Here is a 14,896-nt window from a genome sequence, read left to right on the forward strand (position 1 = left end):
CTTTATTTCTTTAAAAAAAAATACTGCTTCCAATTTTTCATTAGCATAAAATCAGCAGTTGTAGATAAATAACCGTCAGTGTTACTGATGTCGTTGGTGTAGCTAGTAGTGATGAGGGAAGCATATGCATGCACTGGGCTAAACACATTATTACATGGATTTGCATCTAATTGTTGCCCGTAGAACTTTTTTGCATTTTCCATTTCTTTTGGCAACACTTTCCAAAGTAAAATTACTGGGTCAAAGGAGATGAACAATTTTTGGGTCTTCTATAGTGACGCATGGCATTTTCGCAGTAGAAATCATGAGGATGCCAGTTTCTATATTTACCAAGGGTATTTTCATGTATAATTTCTTTTACAAAATACATAACATCAGTTTTCTAGGTCTTCAGATTTCTTCTTTATTGTATTTCCACCAGTTACCCAGGATGGAAGTAAGAAACTAGCAGTCCAATTCCCAGAAGAATGTCTTTTAAAGGAGTAAAAAATCAAAAACTAAGAGTCCTGTCCTCTGGATAATCAACACCTTCAAACATGTTCGTGTCTAACAATGCCTGCTCAGTGCCTACTTCTTTCTGGCTCACCGGCATCCCAGGGCTGGAGTCCCTACATATCTGGCTCTCCATACCCTTCAGCTCCATGTACCTGGTGGCTGTCGTGGGGAATGTGACCATCCTGGCTGTGATAAAGGTGGAGCGTAGCCTGCACCAGCCCATGTACTTCTTCTTGTGCATGTTGGCCATCATTGACTTGATCCTGTCAACCTCTACCATGCCCAAACTGCTAGCCATCTTCTGGTTTAGTGCCCACAGCATTGACTTCAATGCCTGCTTGGCCCAAATGTTCTTCATCCATTGTTTTGCTACGGTTGAGTCAGGCATCTTCCTTGCCATGGCTTTTGATCGCTATGTGGCCATCTGTGACCCACTTCGCCATACCACAGTGCTAACCAGTGCAGTGGTGGGTCATTTGGGCCTGGCTGCTCTCCTTCGGGGCGTGCTCTACATTGGCCCCCTGCCCCTGATGATTCGCCTGAGACTGCCCCTTTACCGGACCCAAATCATTGCCCACTCTTACTGTGAGCACATGGCTGTGGTCACCTTGGCCTGTGGTAACACAACAGTCAACAACTTGTATGGAATGGGAATTGGCTTCCTGGTATTGATACTGGATTCATTAGCCATCGCTGCCTCCTATGTGATGATTTTCAGAGCTGTGATGGGGTTGGCCACCCCTGAAGCCAGGCTTAAAACCCTGGGGACATGCGGTTCTCACATTTGTGCCATCCTTGTCTTCTATATCCCCATTGCTGTCTCCTCTCTCACTCACCGCTTTGGCCATCATGTGCCTCCTCATATCCATATCCTTTTAGCCAATTTTTATCTCCTCATCCCACCCATCCTCAATCCAGTTGTCTATGCTGTCCGCACAAAACAGATTAGAGAGAGACTTCTCCGCATTCTTAAGTCAGGGTCTCAACCCAAGTGACTGTTCTGCATCTGGAGAACATATGGGTATTTGGTGATGGCAACAGACTGGGGAAGTCAATGCAATAAGGCCGTGTAATGGGTCTTCAATTGTGGAAGGAATACCAGAGAATATTCTACTTGACCATAAACTTTCTGAAAGTGGAAAGAGTAAATCGGGGCTTGAGTTTATATACTAAAATGCCCTGAATTTTATGAAGTCAAGAAAATGGATAATAGGCACAAGCATGCTGACCGCAGAAGTGAGCTCATTTTATTGGACTTTTTTGAAGGAATTCCAGCTTCTCTTTGGAGCATATTTCTAGAAGGTAAAATTATATTCTAACACCTTCTTGAAGACAATTTAAAAATCCTGTCAGTAAGGGTCTAGAAAAATTCAACTGCTTTGGAAATCTTCTCCATTCCTTTTGACTTGCCCCAGAAAAGTCCTTTTGTTGAGAATGAAAGCAATACAAAGGAGAATCTGCCTAATGCAAATTTACTACCCACAGGAATGAAAGTTCTCAAGTTAATTATTCCTTTATTTAAACAAACAAATGGAGTATCCTACATCTCCTCCGATAATAGTGAGAAATGGGAAGGAGGAAACAGGGAAGATTATTAAGATACAGTATTCCATTTTAGAGATGGCATATATGAAGGACAGCAGTCACACTGGAATAATAAAGTGGCAGAAGGAAGAAGGTAACAATGAGGTTATTGACATGAAAGGTTACATAATGAATGGGGTAAGGAGGATCCAAGTAAATAGAGGCCCTATGACAGAAACCTTGAAATTTCAGATGTTTAGAGAATTCTTGTTCATGCTCTTTATTTTATAATTTGATGCTTTTTGCTATAACTTGACCTTTACTACATTTTTTTTTTGGCTTGGCCACTCCACTCAGGAGTGGAGGTAGTGATGTAACAACTCAGAATAGGATTTATATCACAGAGGGTTGGCAGTGAGGTTCTCTGTATTACTGATCATCATTGCCCCATCAATGCTGGGAAATGCCCACATGTTCATCTCTACCCTGAATCTCCCTGCAGAAATTCAGGTTCACTCTGGCTCTAGAGGACACACCTCCCAGCCAGACCTGTCAACTTCCCGCCAACACTGACTCCTGGTATCTCAATGCCTGAGCTCTGATGCTTGCTTCCAATCATGTTAAGTCAGTGCCAGAGACCAGTCTGTGTTACAGGATGCACGAGTCCTAGATGTCACCTTGTATGTGCTCAGGAGAAATACTTTCAAACTTGCAATTGCAGGAGAAAAAAAAATGAGCTACCAGTAACAAAATATCCCCATACTCTGGACAAAGGCTGGGGCTCATCAAGATGCACCTGGGCTGTCTGAGTTCCTCAGAACCTCCAACAGCTCAGCACAAATCAGAAAACGTCCCAGTCCCAGGACAAAATTCCCCTGGAGCATTTATTTTATTTTATATAATTCTTACATTTTTCATTTTTGCAAAATGTATGCATTTTCATTTTGGTTATATTCCCCATACAATTCCCACCCCCACCCCCTTATTTTGATCCTAATCCCTCCTCTCCTCCTTCCTCTCCCCCAGGTGTGTGTCTTTGGTCTGCAGTTGCTTGTTTTTGATTTGGGCCCTGAGGAAACAAACTGCTCCAGGCTTAACAGGGATCTGCCAGTGATTGGTGCAGCGCTACTCAAGCAGTCCCTGTGGAAATTGAGGATCCAGAGCCAGAGCTCAGGGCAGGCAGCAATGCCTCCAGGCAGGAGTCCACACACACTAAAGCTGGCAGGTGGCTGCACAGCAGATCTTGGAAGGGCTCACCGAAGTTTGGGCTGGGGTGGGCCTCGCAGACACAGCTCCTGCAACTGAGTGATGTTTGGCCACTGAAATATGTGTCATGTCAAATTCAGGAATGTTAAAATTTGGACCACTTCATGAATTTGAGAGTCATCCCTGCACAAGGGCCTTGCTAATCTTCTCTGTATCATTCCAATTTTAGTATATGTACTGCTGAGGCAAGCACTATCCTGTTTCTCACTGATTGATCGTAGAGGTCCAAAAGACACCACTTCAGGTCAGACACCTACAAAAATTCCCAAAACCGATTAAAGCATTCAGTGATCCAGAATTATGCTTTCTCCATTTTGATACTAAAATGTTTCATATTTTAAATCAAATCTGTTTACAAATCATTATAAAATCAGAGTGAAAGAGAACTGGCCTTAGGTTAAAAAAAACAGTTAATAGGGCCTCCCCAGTGGCGCAGCGGTTGAGCGCTGGGTTGCGAAGCTGCCCGCGGCCTCTGCGGCGCCGGTTCGATCCCCGGCTGCTCCCCGGCCACCAGAGGAGGGTCCCACATGGCGCGCAGACCTCTCCTGCCGCCCGCTGCTCCCCTCAGCAGTGTACTTCGGTCCTTCTGCCTGCTCTGCTCCCTGCTCTGGCTCTGGTGAATTCTCTCACCCTCCCGCGCTTCTGACTGTACCCAGTGCATGTATAAACAAAACAAACAAACAGACCAGCAAACAAATAAATAAAGCATGCCTCTATAAAAAAAAAAAAACAGTTAATAAGTGTTTTGAAAAAATATTCTAAAGAAAGCAATAACTAAACTGGGATTACAAACCTCGTATCGCAAGAAAAGACAATGAAGACTATCACAATCTCCTTGCTAAGGTTTAGCCTTAACTCCTACCTTAAACCCCTGTCTACTACCGAATTTGTTTCCTCAGAATCCTATACCTAACCGTAGGATTAACTTATCAAGGACCCTGGAGTCCAGTGCCAAATTCAAGTGCACCATTGGGAAAAGATTGTTCTGTGAACATAACTTAGTGCCAAATGTAATCTACCAACTGGTTTTAAGAGTCAAGAAAAATATACTAGAGAAACCTCCCAGCTAGTTCATTTGTCAAGTCATCTCTTAACCATATCCTCACTTGCACCTCACTTGTGAATGTACCAGTCTCATCTCTAGAAACCCTCTGTTCTCTGCTTCTGTTCAGTCATACCAACAGCCAACTTTCCCATTCTTGGCTGCCCTACACTTTCATGTTCACCTGCCTCTTTCAGCTCAAGTGACACCTGCTAACTAGTCTGTGGTGGAAAAAGCTAAATATTCTAAATGTTTCTTTGAATAACATGGAAAAATAGTCATATATATGCAAAAATATAGTTGGCCATCCTTGTGCAAAAAGTAATTTGCTTCAGGTTTTCTCTGCATCATGCAGGAATAAAAATAAAAAAATTGATTTATAAAAGCTAGCACTTCCAGCCAAATCCAATCAGGTTTAATGATTTCTCAGTCTATTTGAATTTATAATTTAGTCTGCAATGGGTTTCAAAACTCCTCCAGTTTTTCTATCACTCTCTTCCTTGTGTTAGATTTAAAAATGCAATAGGGGATGGGTAGGTTCTTACAAAATTGCCACCAGGGCAGTCATGTAAGACACCCTAGTTCCTTATTCCTTGACCGGCCTTTGACCCCAGATACACCTGTGCTATGAGGCAGGGCCTTCACATTCTGACCTGTGGGAATGGGCTTCAGCCTACTATGCTCTCCGGTCCTCTGTGAATGTAATGGTGGGACACAGGCAGACACTATGGACTGAGGCTGCTGCTTCCCTTTTTCATCCAAGAATTCTCTCTACACAGGCAGGTGAAAGTTTTTCACTTTTTTTGAACTTAACTATTTCTTATTAGCCAAATGAGTCAGTTCTGTTTGGATGCACTTAACCTTAGACAAAGGCAAGAAGCAAGAAGGAAAAACTAATTTGTCAAGTTGCCAACCAACTTCCTGAACAAAGTGAATATCAAGTGTATCCCTGGGAATGAGAACAAAATATTTTCATGCATGTTGTGTTTTCATGACCCGAAGAGTTGGGAGAGGCTGGAGGCCAACAACCTCAAACAATGGTGATCGCTTAATTCTTTCAACGACTTATTATGGGTATGTTGTGCAAACATCCCAGGCTGGGAAGGTTCATGGTTGATTTAAGCAAATGGAAAAAGAATCTTGGAGCCATAGGTATATCTGGCATGCGTTTATTGCAGAAGAAGCAGACCAGACACACAGGCAGACCAGCAGGCAGGGAGCAACTGAGCCTCCTAGTCCCCACAATCTCTGGCCCAGTGTCCGTACATATAGGTACATGTGCCCCACGCTCATGCTCTTAAGCACTTTTTGCAATAATATGATCTCATGTGGGTAATGAAACCTGGGAGGAAAACAAAGCTGCAGGTGGTGGCCAGGGAAGCTCGTGGGGAGATAAAAAAGAACCTGAGTTACCCCACACTATTTACAGGGTACATCTAACCAACATCAATTTGTTATTGCCAGATACTAACCTTTATATAGGTTAGCTCATTAGATAGGTTAACTCATTAAATCTCAAACCTTGTGAGATGATAGTCCCATTTTGCAAGTGAGACAACTTGCTTTGGTGATGTTGTTTAACTTCGTGAAAAGCTCATTGGTTCTATTCTTCAGAAGTCACACTGTCACTGTACTATTGCTCCCTCTATTGATCCATTTCTATTAAAGTGAACTAAGAAGGATCAGTGAACTAAATTGATTTTTTTTTTTTTTAAACCAGAGATCTGGTCCCACTGGCTGCTGTAACTTAGGGCAAGTTTCTTAAAGTAGATCAGTCTCTCACTGTCATCTATTTCTAGATAGTTCAGGGTTGATTCATGATTCGAAATAGTATTATATAATGGGGTGTGGGGAATGATAGTTGGGTAGGCCTATTTTCAATTGCTCTTATCTTAAAATTTTGTTTTAAGGCTTCTAGGTACAAATGGAGAAACTACTGGTACAGATATTTCTTCCTTAGCTTCAGGCACACCCTTTGCTAAGTGCCTCATCATCTTTAAGGCCCTTTCTTACCGAACAATATAACCTTACACAAGAGATTTTCGTGTATGACTTCCTATAGAAAAGCAAATAAAAATACTCTTTCTAGCCTTCCTTTTTTAAAAAGACATTTATTTATGCATACAAGAGCTGGGGTACAGGCCAGAGGTGCGGGGAGTGAGAGGATTCACCAGAGACAGAGTGGGGAGCAGAACAGGCAGATTGACCGAATAGCAGACTGCTCCCCTCAGCAGTGTACTTCAGTCAATTTGCCTGTTCTGTTCCCCACTCTGTCTCTGGTGAATCCTCTCACTCCCCGCACCTCTGGCCTGTACCCCAGCTCTTGTATGCATAAATAAATCTTTTTAAAAGGGCTAGAAAGAATTTTTACTTTTCTATAGTCGGGAAATTTTTTCAAGGTTTTTTTTTTTCCTTTTGAGGTAACATTGATTTACAACACTGTATTATATTCAGGGGTAGAGGTTCATACCTCTGCAGATAGTTGCTACACTACACCTGCCACAAGCTACCTATAATCCTCCATCAGAGTCCATTGGGCCCCCATAATCCTTTACTTTCCATTTCACTCTCTCTGGTAGCCCTGATTCTCAGATTCTAGGGTTTACTTTGGTTTAATTTTGTCATTGTTTTCTCTATATTCCACATGAGTGAAATCATCCAGTATTTGTCCTCCTAAATTATTTCACTTAGCATAACTCTCCCCCTCTTCATCCACCTTGTTGCAAATGGAAAGATTCCATTCTTTGGTTTATAATAAAAATGATGAAGATATATGTCAACCTAATTGTTGAAAGTGGAAATAATCTTCAACTCATCTTTTTTTTAATTTAAAACAAAACAAATGACAAACTCAAATGCATCTGTACATTATATAGCTTAATCAATGTTTTGTAGAAACAGGACAGGAAGCAGACCCCATAATTCCTTTGTTTTTCTAGATCGGATTCAAGATCGGATGCTTGGTCAACACTTTTAAAAGTTAACATTCTGATTTGCAACAGATCTACTAAAATAGTTTTGTCGCAACATTGATACTCTATAATATTGTGATTGAATTAGTAAATAAAATGAGGAATTTACATTCTTGGTGAAAACATAAGATGCAATTCTTTCTATGCACATAAATATATGAGGTCTAAGGAAATGTCAGCAGACATGTCTAAGTCAAGATTTTAATGGAGAGATTGAAAATGAGGAATGCAGAGATCAAAAGAAGACAAAGGTGTACATGTTGACTCAGTGGAAGGAATAATTTTTTAACAAAGTTGTCTTATTTGATACCTGTAGCACTGGAAGATTATGAGCTACCCCAAATTGGTAGTGTTTAGTCAGAGACTGGACACCAACTGCAGTCTAAAGAGGCATTTCTACCTCAGATGAAATCTTGGTCCAATTCCTGAGAAGATGATTCATCAAATCCTGACGACTTAGGAGATAAACTCGGGTTCACATGTTTTCTCTTCGCAAATGAACTTGAAAATATCTTCGTCTTTAAGTGAGGTTTCCAAATGAGAGTAAGTTTTTTGAGAAGACAGCAAAGTCAGAAGATTTTTTTTTTTTTTGAGTCCAAAAGATTCAGACCCTTGAGTCCTTACTGTACTGATTACTTCATAAGTTAGGATATCATTTAGTCTTTTCATTTTACCAGAAAAGAAAGTTTCCTAAACATGGAAGCTCTGGCAATGATCCACTTTCCATCATTCCCACTTGCACATTCCATCATTCAACCTGTCTCACTCTCATCCTTTATTTTCCCTTTATACATCCTTTCTCAGAAATAGTCCTAAGATTCGCTCACGAATCTGCTTGGTCTTGACACCATAGATGATAGGATTGATCATGGGAGGGAAGAGCAGATAGAAATTGGCAAGGAGAATGTGGACATGTGGAGCAGCCCGGCGAGCGACACGGTGCATGACTGAAGAAATGACGACAGGTGTGTAGAAGGCTAAGATGGCACCTATGTGAGACACGCAGGTCCCAAAAGCCTTATAGCGGGCCTCCTGAGAGGCAAGTTGTAGAACTGCTTGAAGGATGAAGATATAAGATAGCACAACAAAAAAAAGGTCCAAAACCACTATAAACATAGCCACAGCAATACCATAGATATTGTTGAAGCGAGTGTCCCCACAGGCCAGTCTTACCACAGCCATGTGCTCACAGTAGCAATGGGCAATCACAGGGCCTCGGCAGTAGTGGAAGTGTCTGAGCAGAAAGGGAAGTGGAGTCATAAGTGCCACAGCACGAATAACAGCCACCAAGCCAATCTTGGTGATAAGGGGCCCGGTCAGGATAGTGGTGTAGTGCAATGGCTTGCAAATGGCCACATAGCGGTCAAAGGCCATGGCCAGCAGCACTGCTGACTCCATAATAGAGAAAGAATGGAGAAAGAACATCTGGACCAGACAGGCATAGAAATTGATCTCCCTGTCCTTGAACCAGAATATGGCAAGCATTTTGGGCAATGTGGAAGAGGAAAGGACAAGATCAATCGTTGCTAACATGGCCAGAAATATGTACATAGGCTCATGGAGGGCTGCATCAGCCTGAATGATGAAGAGGAGGGTGCAGTTTCCAAGCAGGGCCAGCATATAGGCTGAGCAGAAGGGAATGGATATCCACATATGGAGATGTTCCAGGCCTGGGATCCCCGTTAACAAGAAGGCAGTTGGATGAGTTGAGGTGATATTGGAAGATGACATGGCCATGGGATACTCACTTCATTTAGTCTGTTTCCACAGGGCCTTCCAGAGCATCCAGTATTGGCAGGATTAGTGTTTACTTTTCCAACTGTGATTATTCATATGGGAAGATTAACCCTTGATCACATTTCTATACCTTAATGGAAATTAGAATTAATCCTAATATACACTATGGAACATTGTACATCGTCTTTGCCCTCGAGGTGCTTATTAGGTCACTGGGTGATCAGGACATTAAATACCAACAGCAGTATTACAAGGCAGACTTCATAAAGGATTCAAGTGAATGAAGAGTTTTCGTGGTCTTTGCGTGGCCAAGGACAGATCTATAGAAAATGTAGATCCCCTTAGTTTAAATATTACCCCAAAACATTCACTGTCTTCCTCCTGCCTCACAACTCAAGCTCAGTCCTATTTATGAAAGGGGAGTCTCTCTCCCTTGACTATTTGAAAAATAACTAACGCTAGCATCTTTTAACTCACTTTCACTCCAAGTTCTAAAGTTCCTGTAATAAGGCATCTATAGGTCCTGATTTGACTGTTAGAAATGTCACCAACTAAAGCCCTGCCTCCAGCTAACTTGGGAACATGAGAAACCCTGTTATTCTCCTTCACTTACATCCATCTCTAAAGTGAAAATACTTCATTTTCTCCCTTCACCCATTGTCCAGTCTAGCATTTATGACTTTCAGAGGAGATGCTCCACTCTCAATGTTTTTGCAAATTTGACCCCTGAACTTAACATTTTTCCTTGTAGGGTCTTCTCTTCTTTCAATCTCCTTTCCCCTGCCCCTTTGAACATTTTTAAACATTTGTTTCCCCAAATTTTCATCTTAATTTCTACTAAAATTTCTGAGGATTAGTCTAGATATTTGAATACTTAGCATAACTGATTAGCCCTTAATTAAATACTTAGCATAACTGATTATATACACAAATATTCAGCCATAAAAAAAATTCTGCCATGTGCAACAGTATAGATGGACCTTGAGAAAATTGTGTGAAAATAAGCAGAGAAAAATACTGTATGATCTTACTTAGATGTAGAATCTATGAAAATTGAACTCACTGAAATAGAACAGATCCGGTGTGCCAAAGGTGTAAGGTGATCATGAATGAACATGATCAAAAGGTACACACTTCTAGTTATGAGATTCTGGGGTGTAATGTACAATATGGTGGCGATAGTTAGCAATACTATACATGTGAAAGTAGCTTTTTTCTAGTGGTAAGAATGTTTATGTGGGAGGCGATGGATGTTTACTAGATTTGTTGTAACCATTTTGCAATACATGCATATATCAAATTATGTTGTAAAATTTAAGTGAATCCAATGCTGTCAATTATATCTCAAACTTAGAGTTTTATTTTAAATACAATTTTCTAAAACATTAGCAACAAATCTAGACCATTAAATACTCAGTAAAATGGAACTTCTTTTTGAACTGGGAAAACTAAAGATGACAATCACATGGTTGGAAAGCATCATATATTAAACTTGAACTTTGAGAAGTCTGCCTTCCTGTCTTCAAATCCAGTGCCTTGAATCACTACACAGTGTACAGAGCACTTTGCTGCTTCAGACAGTTCCAACTCAGCATTTTCAGGCAAAAAATAAGCCTCTAACTCCTTACCATGATATAGGGAAAATTTTTAGCATCTTAAGACTTTGGCTGACATTAATCACTGATCATTTTAAGTTTTAGTTTCTTGATCTATGCAAGAAGGCAATAGTCATCTTTCATGACCATCTCACCAAGTTTCAATGTGAGGAAAGATAAAACTAGATATGAGGATAGACTTGTAAACTATGAAGCATTATACAAGTGCTATTTATCATTATCTTCTCCCCACACACACACAAATATACCTCCTTCTTAAAATGTTTCTTGATTAATACCAATACGATGCTGTGTTCCTTGCCTTCATAAATTTCTCCTCATACCCTTTGATTCTAGTCTAAAGCCCAAGTTATATAAGAACTTGACTGCATTCAATCTCTATTCCTCACTTAATTTCCTGTCCTCTCCAACCTAGCTTCCATCTTCACTATCCCTTCTGTTGATTTTTGTCATCACTTTTTTGCCTCACACTCTCCTTTTCTTTTATTCTTTTTTTTCATACTCTCTATGCTCTTTGACACTTCTTGACTTTTTTGGAATCTATATTCAGGTGATTCTCAAATGTATGACTTCTACTCTGAATTCCAGATGCATATCCCATCAGACATCTTCACTTAGATATTCCATCATCTTCCACAAGAAATAGCCATGAAAGAAATTTTATATCCCCATAAACTCTCCATGCCTTGCCCATCTCAGTATATCTTACTGCCAACCGTCCCAGGGATAATCTTTGATTTAATCCCTTCATATCCAGTTCATTACCAAATTCTATCAATCTGGAAATTGTTTCACTCATTCTTTTCCTTATCACTTGCCAATCTTATTTAAATCACCATCTTTCATCCAGCTGGTGACAAGTCTCGTCTCACAGGCCTCTGTGGACAGAATCTTGGGCCCTATATGTTCCATTGTCTGTACCACAGCCAAAGAAATCATTTAAGAGGCCAATATTAGGGCAGGCCTTGCCCAACACCTTCATGAAATTGCCATTGCCCTGAGGAAAGAATCCACACACCTAACCCGTTTGCAAGTATCTGCATGGTCCATCCTGCTCATTTTTGTCTTTCCTTTTCACCTCCCTTCTTTATTATCCTCCAACCATGTAGCCTTCTGCCAATGCTAGTGCTCCTGTAGTTCTCAGTCCATAATGATGCCCTTGATCCTGCCCCTGAATAGTCTCTCCCAATGTTCTCCTTTGTGTGTCTTTTTTGTCTTCCCAAATTCTCAACACCTCTTGCCTGTATCACTAGAAAGATTCTCTAGTTTTCCACCCCACTCAGTATATCCACCATAGCCACATATTATTCCCCTACTAATTAAACGACTTATGAGATCTCATTGCTACCAGAAAAAATTAAAAACTACTTAACATGTTTACAAACGTGTTCTTGCTTAAATCATCAGTCTCACCTCTTACTGTTCCTCTACATATTTCTTTCTAGGTTCAGCCACAGTGGATAATCTGTCACTTCCTGAATATCTCTGTCCCCTTCCATCCTTAGCCAAGCTTGTGCCACCTCCTTGCTGAAGCTTCTAAACCATTTCCAGGGAGATATTCAGTGTTTTCAGTGAGGACTCATCAACGAAACAAACCACAAGAACATGTTCTGTGCTGCTAATGTACTAAAAGCACTCAACAGCCTGCTGAATGGACACACATACAAGGACTGTGACTTATTTCTATATTCAGACTCTACTGAATATGGTTGGTGCTCAGCAAGTTGGTGCTTTTAAAAATAGATGAATGACTTCCTCCCTGGAGAAATTTTCCTGCTGTTGTAAAATACCACCTGATCCAAACTGAGACTTAGCTAGTATCTCTCAATTTTAAGCACCCCCGCAAATAAATTCTATGAACTCGTCCATCAATTTTTGTTACTTAGGTCTGAATAAAAACACTTATTCAAGCATCTCTTCTAGCTCTCAGTACATCTGTGCACTTTCTCTAGGATTTAACATTGTAATTGACAGTATGGAAGCTCCAACAACGGAGCTCTTTTTATACTTGCTAACACTGTATCCAGGGATTTGCTGACTATTCTTGAATGAAAAATTATCTTTCACCATCATCCTAAATCAATGTGCCCTCCCAATTCCAAACAGGTCTCTCCTCTTCTCTCTGTCCTGTGTGCTCTTGACACACCTCGATCTCACGGCTCATTTATTCTGTTTAAAATGCCCTCAATCTTCATTCCATTTTCAACTAAAATACACCTAGTCCCACTCACAATCTGCTTATCCAGTTGCCTACTGCCCCAATACTATAAACCTGCTGGATGTGAGTGTTGTCATTGTCTTGTGTTTATTTCCTGCCTTCGCAGTCAAGGTGTCTTCAAGTGGCAAAAGGAAGCCTGATATTTACTTTCCTCAAAAGTGCATGTGCTCCGTACCCAGAGGATGTTCAGTTAGTGCTGTCACCTAGTTGGTAGGCACATCACCATCCTGAGAGAAACTTCAAATTAACTGAGTCCCCCAATGGTCATGAAGGAATTAAGAAGATCGAGAACTAAATTCCACATCTTTGGGCTTCTACACCAGGATTCTATCTATTGGCTTATACTATAAAAATCTAGGTGTGTGTGCTAAAACCTTTAATACTCAAGTATGCAATGGCTTGTCCCATCCATCCCCTTACTTCATTCTCCTTTTTCCCCCCTGGACTACAGCAGCAGCTGCTACTGGGTTGGGGCAGGAATGTGAAGATGGAAGGAAGCAAATAACACTAAAAAGAGAAATGTGACCAACCTGGTCTGGGAAATTTAGCTAAGGTTTTCTTGAGATAGTTCCTAATGCACAGCACAGAAAGGGGCATAGGCCTGAACTAGTAATATTCTAGTAATAGCAGGATGAGAGGCCCTGAAACCTCAGAAGACAAAGTATTTGAGGAGGATAGGAAAAGTCTTAAAGATTTACAAGGATGTGTATTACAGACAAGTGAATTGGGAGGTAAGGTAATGCCTGGGACAAGGGTACGTCATGTGTGCAGCACCTAAGAGATGGACTCTTCTTTGACATTCCAGAACTCACTCCCTTGATCACTCCCCTGACCTAGCCTATTCCCCTCAAAGATGATGAAACACTCAGTCTCCTCTCAGCCTTTGGATATTCTCTCAAGTGATTATTGTTTTCAGTATGATTGCTACCACAACTGACTATTCCAGCTTTCTCTGCCAGCCCCAGCTCATGTGGCCACTCCCTGGTCTGTGTCCTCCAGGCACCCTGTTCTAGCCAAGTGATCCCAGCATAAGTCTTCCTCCCTGGCTGCTTGCCTTTCATCCCATCTGTGCCCTATGTCCTCTGTGCTGGTCTTGCCTTCCCGCCCCCCCCCCAGTGACCAGTGTGCTCTCACCCCTCAGCAGGCAGCTCAGTCCATTTCTGTAGGTTCCAGCAAAAACTGATGCAGGTTCCACACATGTATTTGTGAAAGAAGAGTGGGGAAGAGGGAGTTAGGAAGGGAAGGGCTCGCTGTAGCCTCATAATCAGCTACACTTTTCCCAAAAGATAAAGGAAACAGCAGGCCCTGCCCCTGAGGAGCATCCTTCAAAGGCAGCATCATGGGCCTTTGTCTTCTGTGGATGACTTTGGGGACCTTCTCATTTGTCTCCAGTCTTCTGGGGTTCCTCACAACTCCTTCTGGGGTTCCTTACTCCCTCACAATCCTGTGAGGAGACCCCTCCCTTGAGGTAGTGTGACTTTAGTGATCATTGTGCTTCTCTCCACCTTCACCTTCCTTCCCTCCAGTGCTACTGAGAAACAGAACCTTTGCAGAACATGCAGGCTACTGCCTGGTGTGCTTTCTAATGTGACGTGGAAGTTTCAGTCATGACTAGGTCAAGGTTATTAGTTCGTCTTGTTTAGTTTGGACATCTAATATTGCTTTGCTTTGTGGACAGAGCTGTAGGCTAAGGTCATAAGTAAGAGACTTAGGTTTGAATCCCAGATTGTGAGCTTACTGAGGCACTTAGGCCCTCTGTTCCTTGGATTATTTCCCGATCTGTTATGTGGTGACACTCTCTAGTCCTGCCCACCCTTCACAGCTTTGAAAGGAGATAATGGGTGAATAATCACCAATATTATTATTACTCAATTATTAATCATTAAAAAATCTGAAGGGGCCCGTGACTCGTCCCAGCAACTCTATTCTGCCAGTCCTGAGCAGGGAGGTTTTTTCCACAGGGACCCCTATGTTCTTGAATGTGCGCTAATTCTCCATGAGGTACCCCAACATCTCCTACTGATGT

At 41.5% G+C, this 14,896-nt stretch overlaps 2 protein-coding genes across 2 annotated transcripts; one reads left to right on the forward strand and one right to left on the reverse strand.

Moving 5' to 3' along the window:
- Positions 1 to 536: 536 nt before the first annotated feature.
- On the forward strand, positions 537 to 1,490 carry LOC311182283 (olfactory receptor 52M1-like; the record flags this gene model as incomplete). Its single annotated transcript, XM_084250960.1, has 1 exon — positions 537 to 1,490. One exon carries the CDS (start codon positions 537 to 539, stop codon positions 1,488 to 1,490), a length of 954 nt encoding a protein of 317 aa, XP_084107086.1.
- A 6,457-nt stretch (positions 1,491 to 7,947) lies between these two features.
- LOC311182310 (olfactory receptor 52K2) lies at positions 7,948 to 9,036 on the reverse strand (the record flags this gene model as incomplete). The annotated part of the gene is made up of 1 exon (XM_084251017.1): positions 7,948 to 9,036. One exon carries the CDS (start codon positions 9,034 to 9,036, stop codon positions 8,086 to 8,088), a length of 951 nt encoding a protein of 316 aa, XP_084107143.1. The 3' UTR covers positions 7,948 to 8,085.
- Between the last annotated feature and the right edge of the window lie 5,860 nt (positions 9,037 to 14,896).

The sequence above is a fragment of the Talpa europaea genome (genome assembly GCF_964194135.1).
Source record: "Talpa europaea genome assembly, chromosome: 1".
Classification (NCBI taxonomy): domain Eukaryota; kingdom Metazoa; phylum Chordata; class Mammalia; order Eulipotyphla; family Talpidae; genus Talpa; species Talpa europaea.